Here is a 19,109-nt window from a genome sequence, read left to right on the forward strand (position 1 = left end):
TCAAATGAGATGGGGAAAAAGGGAGTAGTTCAGGCTGGCATTGAACTCATTATGTAGCCCAGGCTGGCCTGAAACTCACAGCAATCCTCCTGCCTCAGCCTCCCTGTGCTGGGATCACAGGCGTGTGCCACCACACCCAGAGTGGATTGCCAAATTTTGGGCAGGATTTCAACATTGTCTTATCCAGAGCAACTCTCAGCAATAGATAACATGCTTGGGTAAATGTAGACCCAGTTCCTTAACCTAAGTGTCTTGGTTTTCTCATTTTTTTTTTTCCCCGGTACCAGGGCTCAAACTCACAACTTTTTTTTTTTTTTGGTTTTTTGAGTCAGGGTCTCACTATGTAGTTGAGACTGACCTGGAACTCACTATGTATCCCAGGCTGGTCTCAAACTCATAGCCATCCTCCTGCCTCAGCCTCCCCTCCCTGAGTGCTGGGATTACAGGCGTGCGCCACCACACCCAGCTCACAACGTTTCAATTACAAGGCTGAGCTAAATCGCTGGCCCTTGGTTTTCTCATCTTTAAACAGGAATAAAAAACCTGTCGGCTGTGGCAGTCTCCCTTCCCAGCCATGGAAGAGCATATTCTTGTTTATTGGCAAAGCTGTCACCATTTAATTGGTATCAGATTCTGACTTGCACAAGTAACATTCTTGACTGTTCTAAACCTGGAGGAGACCAAGTTATCAGGCAATCGATTCTTCTGAATGTTCAAATGTTTCTAGGAAGCGGAATTTAACTGTTGATGAGTAACGGAAGACACAGCAAGATAATCAAGAAATCCAAAGTCATAACGGGTGAAGTCTTCTGCAGCATGTTGCGGTGGGTCACCAAACTTAAATTTTAGTGGGGAAATGGGCATTTTGAATAATATGGAAACTACTGGGGCAGTATTTTCAATATATGTCTAAATTGTTTAAAATTAGCATTTGAGGTACTTCCTTGATATAAATGAATAAATGCTTGATTTGTTTTTTGTTTGTTTTTTGAGACAGGGTCTCACAATGTAGTTGAGACTGACCTGGAACTCACTGTGTAGTCCAGGCTGATCTCGAACTCACTGCGATTCTCCTGCCTCAGCCTCCCGAGTGCTGGGATTATAGACATGGGCCACCATGCCCGGCTGAGGCTGTGTTCTTGATCAGGTTGTCCTGAGGCTGGTTAGGGGCTGCAGATCCTTTAGGACCAGTGTTGAGTGACTAACACTCGGCTGACATTACCTCTTTTGACTGAACAGGGGCCTGAAGGCTGCTACCACAAGCATGGGGGCTGAACACAGTCTCTTCGGCTGAGTAATGAAGTCTAAAGTTAAAACTAAGGAATTAGTCATGGACTCAAGATGAAATCATGGAGCGCAGAGCCTGGGAAGGTTCTGGAGATGAACTTTCTCACATCTGCTGTGCAGCTTCCTCCTGCACACTTCTATTATGGCCGCCCAGATTGTGCAGTACCCTGGCCCCATAGGCTAAATACATTATCCGCTTCATCTCACTTAGTGTTGTTGTTATACCCTCTGTATTGCAGGGGGGAAACAAGCAATTCTTGGTCTGGCTCCAGGGCTGGATCTCTGAATAGAACAAACATATTACTTGGGAAATTGAGTGTTGACGCTATAAATGGCTGTTAAGTTTATGCATTTAACAAACATGTATTCTTAGTTAGTCTTTTGAGACAGAATCTCACTAGATAGTTCAAACTGGCCTCGAACTCATGGCAGTCTTCCTGCCTCGGCGGGACTATAGGTGTGTACCCCCACACCTGGCTAACAAACATTGCATGAGCAATTGCTGTATGCCCTGCCCTATGTTCTCCCCTGGGAATTCACACAAGAACACAAGACCACTACTACAACAAAAGGGCTATGTTTAGCGAGTGCGGATCCCAATTCACTCATGGGATCCCATATATGACCCTTCATACACCCATTATAGCTAACCCGTGAGAAGAGTGTTAGACATCCTTACTCTACAGATGAAGGTGCTGAAATTCAGACTCACCCAGTGTCACACAGCCAGGAAGTAGCAGAGCTCAGGATCTTTAACTCCCAAATCTAATTTTTAAAACAAATTGCATTTCTATTAGTACACGTTTGCATTATGTAATGCAAATTCATGGTGGGAGTTACTACAGGAGACATAACACATTTTAATTATTTTTATGAGCTGGGTGTGGTGGCTCATGCCTATTATCCCAGCACTCAGGAGGCTGAGGCAGGAGGATCGCTGTGAGTTCGAGACCAGGCTGGGCTACGTAGTGAGTTCCAGGTCAGTCTCAACTACACAGTGAGACCCTGCCTCAACCCCCCCCCAAATTATTTTTATGTCTCCTCCTCTCTTTCCCCTCCCTCCCATGTCTTGGTCCTCTTCCCATTTACCACAAGATCTAGCTTCCTGTTTCTGATTCTCTTTTATTTTGCTCTTCAATGTATTTGTACTTTGGATTTCTCATATAAGAGAAATCACGTGCTATTCAAGTTTCTGTGTTTGATTTACTCCATTTAACATTATGGTCTTAAGATGCATCCATTTATCTATAAATGCCTCAACTTTATCCTTCTTTATGACAAAGCAGTTCACGGTGCAAATACCATATTTTATTTATCCATTCATCTGTTGGTATAGGGCCATTTCCAAGACTTAGCAATTCTAAAGTTGTGCTGCTGTAAACATGGTCATGCATGTAACACTGTAACACGATGTCTTTAACTCTTTCAGGAAGATGCCTAGAAAGGGAATAGCTGGGTTGAAAGGAATTTCCAGTTTTAGTTTTTTGAGGAATCTCCGTACTGACTTCCGTAGTGGTTGTACTATGGTCTTTACACTTCCACCCGTGATGTACAAGGGTTCCTTTCTCCCTACAGCCTCACCAGCACTTGTTTAATGTTTGATTTCTTGATGATAGCTATTCTTTCTAGAGTAAGATCATATCTCAGTGTTATTCTAATTTAATTTGCATTTATCTAATGGTCAGAGATATGGAACACTTTTTTGTTTGTGTGTGTGTTTTTTTTTTTTTTTTTTTTTTTTGAGACAGGGTCTCACTACATAGTTGAGACTGACCTGCAACTCTCTATGTAGCCCAGGCTGGTTTTGAACTCACAGTGATCCTCCTGCCTCAGCCTCCCAAGTGCTGGGATTACAGGCGTGCACTATTTGTTGATTCTTGATGTTATTTCTTGTGTAATTGGGATTCTACTAAGAAAGGCCTTGCCTATGTCTATATCTTCAAGAATTTTACTTGTTTTCTCTTCCATGAGATTAAGTGTTGCTGATTTTCAAAAAAAAAAATTTTTTTTTTGAGCCAAAGTCTCATGTAGTTCAGACTGGCCTTGACCTCAATATGAAGCCCAGGCAGGCCTCCTACTTGCAGCAATCCTGCCTCAGCCTTCTGAGTGCTAAGATTACAGTAGGACTATAGGCATGGGCCACCACCACCACCACCACACCTGGCTTTCTGTGTTAATATTTATTTATTTACTTATTTATTTTGTACTGGGGAACTTGAGACCTTGTGCTTGGGTTGCGAGGCAGGCAGCAGAACCATTAAGCTAAATCCCTGGCCCCTAGATTTTGTTTTTTCAAGACAGACTCTTATTATGTACTTCAGACTGGCCTTGAACTCACTATGTAGCCTAGGCTGGTCTCAAACTCTCAGTGATCCTCCTGCCTCAGCCTCCTGAGTGTTGGGATTATAGGCGTGGGCCACCATCCCTGGCTAATATTTAGCTCTTTGATTTATTTTTAGTTTAGTACACTGTGATAAATATGGATCTAGATTCAATCTTTTGTATGTGGACAGCCAGTTTTCCCAGCAGTATTTGTTAAAGAGGCTATCTCTTCTTCAGCATGTGTTTTTGGCCCTTTTGTCAAAGATTACATAGCCGAATGTGCTGGGGTTGTTTTTTGCATCCTTTATTCTGCTTCATTGATCCGCAGGTCTGTTTTTGTGCCAGTACCATTTTCCTATCTTTTTTTTTTATTTTTATTTTTTAAAGACAGGGTGTCATTATGTAGTGCAGGAGGGCCTATGTAGTAGGTAGGTTAGGCCAGCTTTGAATTCCCATCCGTTCTCCTGCCTCAGCCTCCCAAGTGCTCAGATTATATGTGTGAATTACCATGCCTGGCAAAAATCTTTTTCATAAAGCAAATGTACCTTGTTTTGTAAATGCAACAAATATATACTCAAACAATTTAAATAATATGAATACTGATTTTTCTCACATACTTGGAAACATCATGTTAAAATCATTTTAATTTTGGCCAGTGTGTTTCATAGATGAATATATTATATTTCAACTCCCCCACCCCCAGGGCTGGGAATTGAACCTTTGCATTGAGCTGCATCCCCATCCCTTTTATTTATTTATTTTTTGGATTTTTGAGACAGGGTCTCACTATGTAGAGACTGACCTGGAACTCACTATGTGGCCCAGGCTGGTCTCAAACTCACAGCGATCCTCCTGCCTCAGCCTCCCTCAGGCTGGCATAACAGGTGCGCACCATCACGTCTAACTCCCCAACCCTTTTTAATTTTTTAAATTTTGAGACAGGGTCTAGTTAAATTTCCCAAGCTGCGCTGGAATTTGCCGTCCTCCTTTTTGAGCCTCCCAGAGTGTCAGGATTACAGGTGTGAGTCTCCACACCCGGCTCTTACTCCCAGATTTTCATTCATTCTGGAAACTAAACAGAAGGACAGTCACTAACATTAAGTTCCTACAAGCAGGGTTAGCTTCTTGTCCTCCTGTCACTATTTTGAAATCCGTAATAACTTTTGAACAAGGGTCCTTAGCAATTTCGTTTTGCACCTCAATTTTACAAATTATGCTGTCGAAGGGCTCAGAAGTCCTAGGTAGTGTACTAGGTATTTTACATTACGTTGTCCTTGAACCTGGCCAGCATTCTGTTTCGTTTTTTTCATGGCAGTACGAATTGAACTCAGGACCTTCGCCACTGAGGTACATTTATTTCCAGCGCTTTTAAAATGTTTCATTTTGAGACAAGATCTAAGTCGCTAAACTGCCCAGGCTGGGCTGGCGCTCGTGATCCCCCTGTCTCCTCCTCCCAGAGTGCTGGGATTGCACCTGACATCGCAGGCGTTCTGGTGATGTGCTACCATTTTCTTCTTTATTTTACAAATGGGGTAGTGAAGACAGGAAGATTAAAAACAAGGCCGCAGCTAGAAGGCTTCAGTAAGGGTCTTAGTGCAGCGCCTCTGAGGCCAGAGCCTCGTTGGCCGCTCTCCAGGGCGAGGAGGCCGCACCGCTGTCTGTGGACGTCCCAGCGCGGTCCCAGGCGTGCTCAGGTGCGCGGCGGCACTTCGGACCCACCGGGCGGGCACTGGTATTGACGGCGAGTTTCCCAAGTTCACACAGGCCCTGGGTTGGCATGGCAACCAGGCAACCTGTTCTAGAGTTGCCTGCGTTCTCCTCACACGCGGCTGCCACCGCCGGAGTCGGGGCCAGAGCCTATCCCATGATGCACCGCGCCAGCCCAGTCCCCAGTGGGCCGCCATGTTGTCGGAGTGAAAGGTAAGGGGGAGCGAGAGCGCCGGAGAGAGAAGATCGGGGGGCTGAAATCCATCTTCATCCTACCGCTCCGCCCGTGAGTATCCGCACCCCGCTGCCCCTAAACGCTGCTCCGGACTCCTAGCGAGCAGATTATCACTTTGTATTGGTGTTTGAGAGCGGATGAGGGGCCGAGAAGGGCTTTGGAAAAGCCGCCGGGGCCCTGGTTGAGGCTTCTCACTGGCTGTTCTTCGTACATGTTTTGGAGTCAGCAGCAAGGCCCCTATTGTTATCAAAGGAGGGGGTGGGGTGGGGAGCGGGGTTGAAGAGAGGAAAATGCCTGGGGCCAGAGTCTAGAAGTGTCCCCCGTATTTGTGCTCGGCCCTGTTGGGAGTCCCCGGAGATTGGTGTTGCCATTCGGATTGCTTTTTTGATGGGTTTGCGAAGCCCCGAGTCTTGCGTGTGGCTCTGAGTATAATTCTGTGCAATCCCGGATTTCTTCGACTTCTTGAGCTTCCGTGGCGGCGCCGATGGAGAAGGAACAATAAATCGCTTTAGAAGCAGCCGTGGCCCCAGTGCACTGGCGAGACCCGCCATGGGGGAACTTTGCAAGCTTTAAATGTGGATAAGTGGCGATCAGGAAGTTTCAGATCGCTCTTTAGGCTCCTGGGTTCTTGTGGCCTTTTGTTTCCTTGAGAGCTCTTGTTTTTGGTAGGTTCTTCCTCTCAGTCTTTCAGTGTGGTGTATCTCTCCCCTTAAAGAGGGGGTTTGCCCTGGCAGGTAGGGAAAAACATCTATATTCAAAATAATAGCTTTCATCCTCACAGACACAAACGTGCTCCGTAAACATAGGTCATTTGTTTTACTTGTCACTATCACTCCCACATCCAGTGAGGAATACACTCGTGTAACTTTTCTTCACGGTAGTCACCCCCCACCCCCACCCCGGGACCCGAAACCAAACCAAAGAACCCACGTACAAATTACCAGAGGAGGCTATTCTCACCATAACTTTGAAGGATTGTTCCCCTTCATTGTTCAATTAAGAAAACACTTTTCGTAGCTCTTGATCATTTTACTCACTTCCGATTATGACTGGGATTAGTAAGAGTAAGATTTTATGAGACCTTTTATCGAGGCTCTGTTAAAGTCGGTTATTTCTGAGACAATAGGTTTGTAGTTTTAGCTTTTTGTTTGTTTTTGTGAAACACTAAAAAACCAAGACAAGCCTTCCCCAAGATGTGTGGCTTCCTATACGATTTTAGTAAACAAAATGAAACATTTTATCCCCTGCAAATTTCAACTTTGTAAAATCCTGAGTGCTGTTGATTCTTTATCTGGAAATACTCACTGGATTCTGAACTTTGAGTTCGTGTTTTGCCTTAGCCGTATTTGAATTCATTTTGTTCAAGGCCGTAGCTTTTTGAAGTTGAAGTTTGTTTAGCTTGGGTTTGAGATGAACTGCTTTAAAATAAATTTATGGCCACAGAGTGTTTGTTCAGTGATAAAAATAAACATTTTTTAAACCACTAAGCATTTAGTAAAAGGAGATAGTTTAAATCATGTTCTTTGAAGTAAACTCTTATTAATGATAAATTAAAAAAAAAAAAAGGAAAACCAAACCAAATCACACATTGATATAAACAATTTGGGAGCTGTGGTACAATAGCAAGGATTGGCATCCCAGTTGCTTACAGTGTTTTAAAAAAATTTCATGTGGCTGTAAGTTTAAAAATATTTTAACAGTGCATCTTAATACAGAATAATGTTCATTTTAGGGAATTGGTACATGTATATATAAGCCCCTTTGCCTTTCTAAAATTCTTTTATTTGTCCTTTGTATAAAAATAATTTTAGCCAGGCGTGGTGTTTGTCCCGTACCCCCCCTCCCATAATTCCAGTACTTGGGAGGCTGAGGCAGGAGGATCACCAGGATTTTTAGGCCAGCACCAGCCTGGGTTACATAGCTAATTTATTTCTTTCTTTCTTTCTTTCTTTCTTTCTTTCTTTCTTTCTTTCTTTCTTTCTTTCTTTCTTTCTTTCTTTCTTTCCGTCTGTCTGTCTGTCTGTCTGTCTGTCTGTCTGTCTTTTTTTTTGAGACAGGGTCTCACTATTGTAGTTCAGATTGCCCTGGAACTCTCAGTGTAGCCCAGGCTGGTCTTGAACTCACAGCGATCCTCCTGCCTCAGCCTCCCAAGTTGCTGGGATTACAGATGTGCACCACCACGCCTGGCTTGATCACTTTCAAAATGTCCCTTCTGCCAGGTTTTCTTGTGTTTGGGAAATGGCCTTGCCTCCTTAGGTAAAGCAGGAAATCTTCAGGGCCTACAGATAGCTTTACAAAAGCCAGTTGTTAGGTTTCAACATTTTTAAAGGTCTCCCCTTCCCATCCCTTTTTGGAAGGCAGTGGTGTTTGGTGTGCTTCTGTGGTAAGTTTTTTTATATGGAAATTAATTTTATTTATTCACTTATTAATTAAAAATTGTTGTTTTGGTTTTGGTTTTTTGAGACAGGGTCTCACTATGTAGTTGAGACTGACCTAGAACTCACTAGGTCGCCCAGGCTGGTCTTGAACTCACAGCGATCCTTCTGCCTCAGCCTCCTAAGTGCTGGGATTACAGGCGTGCGCCACCACACCTGGCAATGTTATATCTTCTTATTTCTGGATGCAAAACATGAATTGTGAGAGGTGAATGCATCTTTGTCAGAAAGCTTAATTATTCAGTAAGAGAGATTATCAATTTCTCATTGATATATAAGGCATAGGTAGCAGTGGACTCAGGTTGATAACCTTTAAATCAGTCCTTGAGACTGGCTGTGTCACAATTCTAATTTTTTGTAGCAGTTGAGATGGATGTGTCTTAATTTTGATTTATTTACTTTGTATGTACAAATGTAATTTTCTGATTTTAAGGAAGGTCAATACATAGTAACATTTCAAGGATTCTTTGTTGTTTTTCTTCAAGAGTAGAGGATACTAAGGAGGGATACAGTTGCAAGGGGGTGGTAGGGAAGAACTAGGTTTTTAAAAATCTTATTCCATCCCCCGCTCAAGCCCCCTCCCCTCCCCTCCCCATGTACAAAAGCTTTGTTTTCATTTTTTTCCTTCTATTTTCACTTTATTTCTTGTCCCTTCCTTTTTCCCCTCCCTTCTTTGGGAAGAACTAGGTTTGAGGGCAAAACAGATTGAGGTCCTTTCCTGCTACTCCCTAGCTGAATGGCTTTGGGCACAACACATAGCTTCTGTCCCTTAAGACTTTCCTGTGTAAAATAGGGACAGTGATCCTTACCTTTCAATGTTTTTGTGATGAGATAGTGTCTGCAGTACATTCGCTACACTTCTAGTGTGGTGAAGCCTTTGGTTTTTACAGTGCTTTTTACACTAGTAAAGTAAGTTTGGTTTGTCTCATCCTGTTTCTAGGAGTTGAAGCATTAATGAATTGTAAATTATTAGTAGAAGTCTTGAATTCCCCCCTTCTCCATCCATAGCAGCTGAGGAGAGTGTTTAGGTTAAGAACATTCTTTTTCTGTTCTTGGTTAGAATGTCTGATTCTCTAAGAACTATTCTATGAATACATTGTACATGTTTTTATTTGTTTTGAGACAGGATCCTGCTGTGTAGTTCAGACTGGCAGTGAACTCATGTAGCTTAATTGGGCCTGCAACTCACCCTCCTGCCTCATCCTCAGTGCTGGGATTACTGGCATGTGTGCCACTCTGCATGCCTGTATGGGACATTTTAAAGTGTTCTTTTAGGGCGGGGGACTTAGCTTAGTGGTTCTGGTGCTTGCCTCACAAGGATAAGGACCTGAGTTTGATCCCCAGTACCCCCCCACAAAAAAAATTACTAAAGGGTTCTTTTAAGTTAGACAGTCTGAGCTGTTGATAATTATATTTGGAGTGTTCAGTTTTTTGTTGTTGTTGTTGATATTGGCATATGTCTACTCCAGCTATAGAGTTGTGATGTGTTATGTATTTTTTTAAATGTTTTTCAATTTTTAGAAAAAAAAATTTTTTTTTTTTTTGCTACCAGGGATCGAACTCAGGCCCTTGTGCTTGTGAGGCAGGCGCCAGAACCACTGAGCTAAATCCCTGGCCCAATTTTTAGAAAATTTAAAATATTGTGATGTTTTAAAAAGCTTTTGTTGCTGGGTGCCATGATGCATACCAGTAAGCCCAGATACTCAGGAAGCTGAGGGAGGAGGATCCAGTTTGAGTCCAGTCTGGGTATTTTAGAGTCCCTGCCTTGAAATAAAAAGGGTTAGAATGTAACTCAATGGAAGAACACTACTGAGTTTGCCTTCTAGTACCACCAGCCACAAAAAAAAAAAAAAAAAAAAAAAAAAAAAAAAAAAAAAAAGAAAGGTACTACTCTTTTAAAAGCTATGTGCCACAATTGATTTAAGGGAACTGGTAGGTTGGGTAAAGAAACCATTGATTGAAGTCTAAAATTCTGTTAATTTTGTGTGTGTGTTAATGGGAATTGAACGTGTCTTACACATGTTAGGCAAGGACTCTGCTGAGCTGTATCGCTAGCTTCTGAATTGTTACATTTTGGTAAAACTTCCCCTGAAGTTGCTGATTAAGTCCTGATTTCGTCTTGTCAAGAATATCACCAGATACTACCTTTATTTCTGTTACATATACCCAGACTCAGCAACTTAAAAATAGAGATTTCGGGGTACAATGACCTGAGTTAGTTCCCTGGTACCAAAAAAAAAAAAAAAAGATTTCAGCTGCAGAAATTGTGTCTGTGTTACAAATGCATTGCTGGTTGTATTGCAAAAGATACGTAGTTCTTAACTTTTATTGGAGTAGGTCAAGTTTTAAAAATGCAAATATTGAATATTTTGAACTTGTTTGTTCATAGGTGTTGGTGGAATGAGCGTTGCATGTGTCTTGAAGAGAAAAGCAGTGCTTTGGCAGGACTCTTTCAGCCCCCACCTGAAACATCACCCTCAAGAACCAGCTAATCCCAACATGCCTGTTGTTTTGACATCTGGAACAGGGTCGCAAGCGCAGCCACAACCAGCTGCAAATCAGGCTCTTGCAGCTGGGACACACTCCAGCCCTGTCCCAGGATCCATAGGAGTTACAGGCCGCTCACAAGACGACGCTATGGTGGACTACTTCTTTCAGAGGCAGCATGGTGAGCAGCTTGGGGGAGGAGGAAGTGGTGGAGGCGGCTATAATAATAGCAAACATCGATGGCCTACTGGGGATAACATTCATGCAGAACATCAGGTAAAAAAAGTTCACTATTTCAGCTTTAAAACTTTTATAATCCTTGTCCACTTAGGATATCTGCTTTCAGTGAATGTCTTTAAAAGCTTAAACTGCTGATTTAGTTTAAACAAGAGTCACCTGCTTTAAAGGATGATCACTAATTTTGTCACTTGGTTATGTACCATTCTAGTGCTGAATAGTAAATAATTCATTTAAAAAAAGATTTAAGATTGTTTTAATGTGCACAGTGCATTTCTAGGAATACTACTTTTAACAAAGAACACTTTCTCTGTTGATACATGTTTTTAAGATTGCTGGGTGGCTTGTAGGACAACTACATATTTTAAAGTTTTTTCTGTTGGGCATGTTTATTTTTAAGCTATTACAGTTAAAGGATGGGAAGTTGATAAATCAACTAGCTACTTAAGTTACATCTGCTAAGTGACATTTGTTTGAAATAGAATCGATTCCTGTTTTGTGCCAGGAAATTTTTTTGGTACCTCTCACTCAGGAACTCAGGACCGCTTGCTTGTCAGGCAGGCGTTGTGCCTCTGAGCTACATCCTTGGCCCTGTGTCAGGAAATATTGATTGTGGATTTTAGGTTTTAATCATCTTTATCCATAATAGCAGATGACTGTAATGATAGCTGCTTGGGAGGCTGAGGCAGAAGGATTAAAAGTTCAAGGCTCCCCTGAGCAATTTAGTGAGACTCTATCTCAAAGAGAACAGCAAGATTCAGGAATGTAGCTCAGTGATAAAGTGCTTGCCACCAGTAGCATATGAGAAGGCCTGGACTAAATTCCCAGTTCCAGCCGGGCGTGGTGGCTCACGCCTGTAATTCCAGCACTCTGGAGGCTGAGGCAGGAGGATCTGCTGTGAGTTCAAGACCAGCCTGGGCTACATAGTGAGTTCCAGGTCAGTCTCAACTACATAGTGAGACCCTGTCTCAAAAAACCAAAAAAAAAAAAAAAGAAAAAAAAAGAGATGACATTAAATTCCCAGTTTCATAAAAAATCTGTTCCATAAAAAATCAGGAGAGACAGATCAGACTAAACCTGTAGTCAGTAAAATATATTCTCAATCCACCTTTGATTTTGAACTAGTAAGATTAACAGTGTTAAAATTAACCAAATCAAACAAGTTCTTAGAACTGATTTACGTCTCTAGCCCTGTAATAGAGCTTTCGAGGAAAGTTATTGAATGCATGAGTCCTTAGCCCTTTGCCCTCTAAATAAAGATAGGGAAAAAGGACATAGTCATAAAGATAAAGGCCTTGAATATCAGATTAAGATTTAGTTCAGTAAGGTAGCAAAGTATTTCAGTGTTTGGAGTTGCTTTGCTTTTTTTCCTTTTTAAAAATTTTTTTTGGTATGGGGATTGAACTCAGGACCGTGGGCTTGCAAGGCAGGTGCAATGCCACTGAGCTAAATCCTGGCCAGTTTGCCTTTTTTTTTTTGAGATGGGTTTCATTATACTCTTCAGACTGACCTTGAACTCATTATGTTGCCCAGGCTGGCCTTGAACTTGCTGGGATCTTCCTGTCTCAGTCTCTTGAGTGTTAGGCTTATAGGCATGCACCATTGTGCCAAACTGGAGTTGCTTTTCTTTTTTCTTTTTGGTTTTTTTGAGACAGGGTCTCACTATGGAGTTGAGACTGACCAGGAACTCACTATGTAGCCCAGGCTGGTCTCAAACTCACAGCGATCCTCTTGCCTCAGCCTCCCGAGTGCTGGGATGACAGGCCACCATGCCTGGCTGGAATTGCTTTTCTCCAGTGGTGTTTTGGGGAGATTACATTGGTGAAAGGAGATTGGAGTGGACAAGGACTGAGACTAATTGGTTAACCTTTGCTATAGACCTGATACGATAAATGTAAAAGAAGGAATGAGAGATCTGTGTGCAGATCCCCACAGGTGCATGCCTGTGATCCCCAGATTCTGGGAGGCTGAGGCAGGAAGGATTGCAAATGTAAGTGCAGCGTAGACAGTTTTGTGACTTAGTGAGATGCTGCCTCAAATTAAAAAGGACTGGTGATGTGGCTCTTGAGGGCCCTGGGTTTAATCCCCAACCCCAACTCCCCCATATGTACTGAGATCTGCAGAATTTTTTTTTTTCTTTTTTCTTTTGGTACCGAGGATCAAACTTGGGACCTTGCCACTTTCGAGGCAGGTGGTGGAACCACTGAGCTAAATCTCCAGCCCTGTGCAGAAATTTTTGATTTAATTTGAAATCTTAGTTGTTGAGAAAATGAAGTAATAGAGGCAAAGAAGTAGAGAGGGTCTGAATTTGGTAGCACACATGTTGAATTTAAGGTGAAGGTAGAATACGTACCAAGGCAGTATATTCTAGGCAGCTGTTCCTTGTAGGAAAACAAAAAGGTAGTAGGAGTCTTGATTTGGGTGGCACCTATGAGGGACAAAAATGGAAAGCCTATTTTGCCTTTTTCATCTAAAACATTGAAATTCATATTTTTTTTTTGTGGTCGTATTGGGGATTGAACCAAGGGCCTTCACACTGAGCTATATCCCTTATCCTGTTTACATTTTTATTTTGAGACAGGGTCTTGCTAAACTGGCCAGGCATAGCTCAAACTTGAGATCCTTATGCCTCAGCCTCCCAGAATGCTGGGATGTGCTTCAACATTGATTTTGGGGAGGGGGTTTGAGACAAGATCTTTTGTGTATTTTAGGCTGGCCTAAAACTTGTGGTGACCCTCTTGTTTTAGGCTCTCAGACTCCCAAGTGCTGGGATTACAGGTGTGTGTTGCCACACCTGGCCTTTATTTGAGACAGGGTATCCTTAAATTGCTAATGACCTAGGCTGGGTATGAATTTGTGATGATCTTGCCTCAGCACCCCCAGAGTGGTGGGATTACAGACCTGAGTGGGAGTGGAACTTGTTGGTTTCTGTATTTTTTTGGGTACGGGGATCGAACTGGTTTCTGTTTTTTTGAGACAGGGTTTCACGGTGTAGTTCAGGTTGGTCTTGAACTCAATATGTAGCTCAGGCTGCCCTCAAACTTGCAGTGATCCTCCTGCCTCAATCTCCTTAGTGAGACAAACCAGACAGAATAAAACTCTTGCAGCAAAGTAGCATAGTCAAGGGCCAAATAATTATTTTGCCATAAATTTGCTTGAAAGTAAGAGATTATAAACTTTTAAGGAGATAAATTCAAATGTGTCCTCTTATTATAGGAATCTTTTTTAATATCCTATAAGAACGATAGTGTTTATAACGTCCATTTTTTTTCCTGTTGTGTTTTTCTTCCTTTGTGTTTTTATAAGTATCCTAGGTGGTAATGTGGGGAATGTAATCTCTAGAGATGAAATGTTCTTCTCTTGTCACACTACTGGGTCATTATTCATTTTGGTGGGACCTTTTCCTCAATAATTTTTCTTTTAAAAAAATGGCCTGGTGGGCTGGGCATGGTGATGCACACTTGTAATCCCAGCACTTGGGAGGCTGAGGAGGAGGATCACCAGAGTTTGAGGCCGGGTTGGATTACACAGTGAGACCCTGTCTAAATAAAACAGGCCTGTTGGCATGATGAACAAAGTTAATATTAAATAGGTGGGATACTTTTGCTAGTGAACTGGTGAAGGAAAGAATATCACAGGCTGTGATGACAACCAGCAGTAGTGGAAGGAAGGAAATTTGTGCCAGGTGCCTCATATCTGTGTCTCTCATAATTAATTTATAATTAGTCACTTTCACCCCCCCCCTTTTTTTGGTGGTACTAGGGATTGAACCCAGGGTCCTTGCCCTGAGCTAAGTTCTCAGGTGTCCTCCCCCCTTTTGAGACAGGGTCTCACTGTGTAGATCAGGCTGGTATTAAACTATATTTAGCACAGATTGGCATTGAACTCCTGGTGGTCCTCCTGTCTCAGCCTCTCAAGTGCTGGGATAATAGGCATGCACCACCACCATACCTGGCTTCTTGAAAAAAAATTTTTTATTTTTTTTTATTTTTTTGAGACAAGATCTCACTGCCTTGTGTAGCCCAGGTTGGTCTCGAACTCACAGCTATCCTCTTGCCTCAGCTTCCCGAGTGCTGGGATTACAGGTGTGCGCCACCATGCCCGGCCTTGCCTTTTTTTTACCTAATTTTTATTTTTTTATTTTGAGGCAGGGATTTGCTGTCTTGACTTTTCTTCTTTTTTTTTGTACCAGGGATTGAACTGGGTCCTTGAGCTTGCAAGGCCTGTTGAACTTGAGATGTTTGGGCTTCAGCCTCCCCACTGCTGGGATAATGGGTATACACCACTGTACCCAGCTTTTTCCTTCTGTTTTTGTTTTTGTTTTTGTTTTTTGTTTTTTGAGACAGGGTCTCACTATGCAGTTGAGACTGGCCTGGAGCTCACTATGTAGGCCAGGCTGGTCTCGAAATCACAGGGATCCTTCTTCTGCCTCAGCCTCCCAAGTGCTGGGATTACAGGCATGCGCCACCATGCCTGGCTTTCCTTCTTTTAATAGTGAGTTTTTAAATATATTGCTAAATAATTTTTTTCTTTTTTTTTTGAGATGGGTCTCCCTATGTAGTTCAGGCTGACCTTGAAGTAGTGGTGATCCTTCTGCCTCAGCCTCCTGAGTGCTGGGACTACAGCTGGTTAAATATTTTATTTTCTAAGTATGAAACTTGGCAGGTAATTAGCATTAGGCCTTTTAAATACAAGTTTAAAACATTATGAGCTTGAGGTAATATGCAATATGTTGAAAGTCTTGCAAACTAAGATATTTATTATTTTTGGTACTAGGGATTGAATTTAGGACCCTGAGCTAACTCCCTGGCCCTTGCAAACTAAAGTATTTAAGATAGGTGAAATTTAGAATTCATAAATTAATTTAGGGTGAAAAAGAATGTTAAGATTTGTTTATGTATGTATATATGTATGTATGTGGAGGTAGGGATTGAACCCAGGGCCTTTGCGCTGTGCTACACCCCTAGCCCTTTAAAAAAAATTTTTTTTTTTTTGAGACAGGGTTTTGTAATTGTAGTTCAGGTTAGTCTTGAACTCACTATGTAGCTCTGACTGGTCTCAAACTTCTCAATTCACCTTCCTGCCTCAGTCTGCTGAGTGCTCAGGATTACTGGTGTGCACATCATACCTGGTTTTAATTTTTTATTTTTTTTTCTCTCATTGAGTTTATTGGTACATTCTAGGTATACAGTACAGTTACATTCATTATTGGGATTGTGTACCTTTACACGACAGGTCTTGGTTCTCGTTTTTTCCCCTTGTCCCTGCCCTCCATTCACCCCCTCCTCCCCTCCCCATTTACAAACACTTTATTTCCATTTTTTCATTTTCTCATTTTTAAAAAATTTTTTATTCTGAGACAGAGTCTCATTATGTTGTTAAATTGCCCCTGCTGGGTTGGAATTTGGGATCCTCCCACTTCAGCCTTCCAGAGTGCTGGGATTACAGGCATGTGACACTAGTCTGGCTTGCTTATTATTATTATTTTTTAAAAAGTAGTACTGAGCTTGAACACAGGGCCTCACATGTGGTAGCAAAGTGCTCTGTCACTGAGGTAAATCCCAGGCTTTTTACTTTTCTCTTGAGACAGGGTCTCTGTAAATATGATACCCTGGCCTCTAGAGTAGCTGGGATTATGGACTATATGCACTCTGGGATCTAATAGTAATTTTTATAATTTTCGATTTTATTCCTGAACAGCATTGAAAGTTTCATCGTGTCGTACCAAATGTCAAGTCTTCTAACAAAAAGTGCTGTGATTGTTTTATTCCCTTATTGGAAAATCTTTTTCTCTATAAACTGTTGTGCGGTAAAGTAAATGATGAAATAGGGAAAAAATTGTAAGGTTGTTTGGCTCAACTATAGCCTCTTTTTGTTGTTGTTGCTTTTTTTCTTCATTGACTTTTTTGGTTAGCCTCTGTTTTGAGTTATAATGGACAGAGACAAGTAGAAGCTCTTTGCTGGAGGAAAGGAAATTTAGAGGACAACTTCAGAGTTCACTGACCTTGCTTGCGGTCTTTGGCCCTAGGATCTTTCACTGTGTCTAAGATTGACAGTCTGTGGAAAATAATTGTGGGTAGCCAGGTAGAATTCAGTGGATGAATATTTTTTGCCTTGTACTGATTTTGTTCATTGTTTTCATCTTATAGTGATGTGCTGACACCCACCTGTGACATACATACCATTCTGACTAAAGTGCTATGAATCAGTCTTTGCACCTTGTAATTATTAGGAACTACTGTGTTAAACTGGGAAGGAGCCCACGTATTCTCCAGACTTGGGAGCCTTGTTATTCCCTGGCTATCTCCCCTTTTCTGGGTGTCTGTTGATGGATTGTCCATCCATTAATCTTCTTTCTGTGTAGTTTGCTTAGGTGCTTCAGCATTTCAACCAGTAGCATGGCTTTTCCATATTTCATTGTATTCTGAGTTTACAAGACATAACATTATGTACTTAGAATAATTATTAGCAAAAGCTGGGCTTGGTGGCACAGGCCTGTAATCCCATCACTCAGGAGGCTGAGTGAGATAGGAGGATTGCTGGAAGTTGGAGGCCAGCTTGCGCTACACATTGAGACCTTGTCTCAAAAAACCAAGAAAAAAAGAAAATATTCATTAGCAGTTCCCCTCCTTTAATTTTTGTGGTACTGGGTATTGAATTCAGGACCTTCTCACTGAGTTATAGCTTTAGTTCTTTAAATTTTGAAACGAGATCTTGCTAAGTTGCCCAGCCTAGGCTGAAATTTGTGATTCTCCTGCCTCAGCCTCCCAGAGTGCCTGGATTACAGCTGCCTGCAGCCTTTTGATTGTTTCATTCCAGTTGGAGGTATGGGTCAGTGGTAGAGAGTGTACTTCACATGTGTGCAGCTTTTGGTTGAATCTCTAGCACTCCAGTAAAAAAGTTTTCAGATGCCAGGTCTCTGGTGTGTATGGAACTTGAGTGTCTGCTAGCTGACAACTTGACAACTTGTTGCAAAAGATTTTCCCTCTCCCCTTCTTTTTTTTTTTTCTCTTTTTGAGACAGGGTCTTGCTATGTACCCCAGGCTGGCCTTGAACTCACTCTCTAGCTGTAGCTCAGGTTGGCTTCAAACTCATGGTGAGCTTTCTGACGTGATCACCTCTCAAAAACTTTTAAAAACATTTTAATCATTTTTCATTAGTACATATTTGTAGTACATGAGCACATTCTGAGTGGAGTTGGTACATGTACACAGCACATCTCAGTTCTTTTTCATCCCCTTCCCCTCTTTTCCCATCTCCCTCCATCTTTGATTCCCTGTCCCATTTGATAAAAATCCTCCCTACTTTCTTTTTGTACCGGGGATCGAACTCTGGTCCTTGCAACTTGTGAGGCAGGCGGTGGAACCACTGAGCTAAATCCCCGGCCCTCCCTACTTTCTCTTGTCCATTATTTTGCTTGTTGTATTTTGGGTTTCTGATATAAGAAGTCATGTAATATTTAATAACTTGTATATCTGATTTATTTCACTTAGCACTGCCTCAAGGTGCATCCATTTTCCTACAATGGCTTGACTTAGAGTACATTTCCAAGATTTACTTATTATGACTTGTGCTGCTATAAACATGGCTATTCGTGTATCCCTGTAATATGATATCTTTAACTCTTCTGGGAAGATGCCTTAGAAGGGGAATATTTGGGTTATATTTTTGATGCTCAATAAGGGACAGGTAAAATAGAAGGTGGTAGTGGTATTTCATAAGAGAAAATAAGAATGTTAGGGAAATGAAGTGGGATAAGTTAAGAATTTAGAAGTATCTACTTGAATATTGGGTTATAAAATTTGCTATGAGTGTGCTAATGACTAAAGAGGAAAATGGGATCAATTGTAAGATTCTTAGTAAAACATAGCAATTAGGAAGAATTGTTTCAGATTTTGGTTTTGGGTGTCGTGGAAGTACCTTGTAAACTGTAAAGAATAGGGTGTTTTCTGCACACTTTTCTGTAGTTGCAGAAGAGATGTGCATTTTTTTTTGGGTACTGGAGATTGAACTTGGGTCTTTGCTTTTGCGAGGCCCGTGGTTCAACCATTGAGCTAAATCCCCAGCTCAAGATGTGTATTTTTTGAACATGTGTCCATTTTCTCACAGGCAGTAGCTTTTTTTTGGTGGTCAGGATCAAACTCAGGACCTTGTGCTTGCAAGGCAAGGCGGTGGCACCACTGAGCTAAATCCCGGGCCCAATAGCCTTTTTTTTCTTCTGTAGTAGGGATTGAGCCCCTGGCCTTTATGCTGAGCATGCATATGTGCATGTATTTCTTTCCTTCCTTCCTTCTTTCTTTCTTTTTCTTTTTCTTTTTCTTTTTCTTTTTCTTTTTCTTTTTCTTTTTCTTTTTCTTTTTCTTTTTCTTTTTCTTTTTCTTTTTCTTTTTCTTTTTCTT

General features: G+C 41.7%; 1 protein-coding gene and 1 non-coding gene across 11 annotated transcripts in view; both read left to right on the forward strand.

Annotated features, from left to right (window-relative positions):
• The first annotated feature begins 520 nt into the window (after positions 1-520).
• On the forward strand, positions 521-655 carry LOC117287422. The gene has a single exon (XR_004518738.1). It is a non-coding gene; the product is annotated as a small nucleolar RNA SNORA24 (small nucleolar RNA).
• A 4,766-nt stretch (positions 656-5,421) lies between these two features.
• Positions 5,422-19,109, forward strand: part of Pum1 (pumilio RNA binding family member 1) — a 119,451-nt gene continuing 105,763 nt past the window's right edge. For 3 of the 10 annotated variants that reach the window (XM_010621615.3, XM_010621617.3, XM_010621616.3), the window contains exons 1-2: positions 5,422-5,602; positions 10,376-10,749. In XM_010621615.3, the coding sequence (XP_010619917.1) occupies positions 10,387-10,749 (363 nt within the window). In that variant the 5' untranslated portion in view covers positions 5,422-5,602; positions 10,376-10,386. The remainder of the gene's footprint in view (positions 5,603-10,375; positions 10,750-19,109) is intronic. The other 7 variants (XM_010621619.3, XM_019207129.2, XM_010621621.3 and 4 more) reach the window with 3 other exon arrangements.

Source organism: Fukomys damarensis, unplaced genomic scaffold (assembly GCF_012274545.1).
Source record: "Fukomys damarensis isolate Sample0158 unplaced genomic scaffold, DMR_v1.0_HiC HiC_scaffold_23, whole genome shotgun sequence".
NCBI lineage: Eukaryota > Metazoa > Chordata > Mammalia > Rodentia > Bathyergidae > Fukomys > Fukomys damarensis.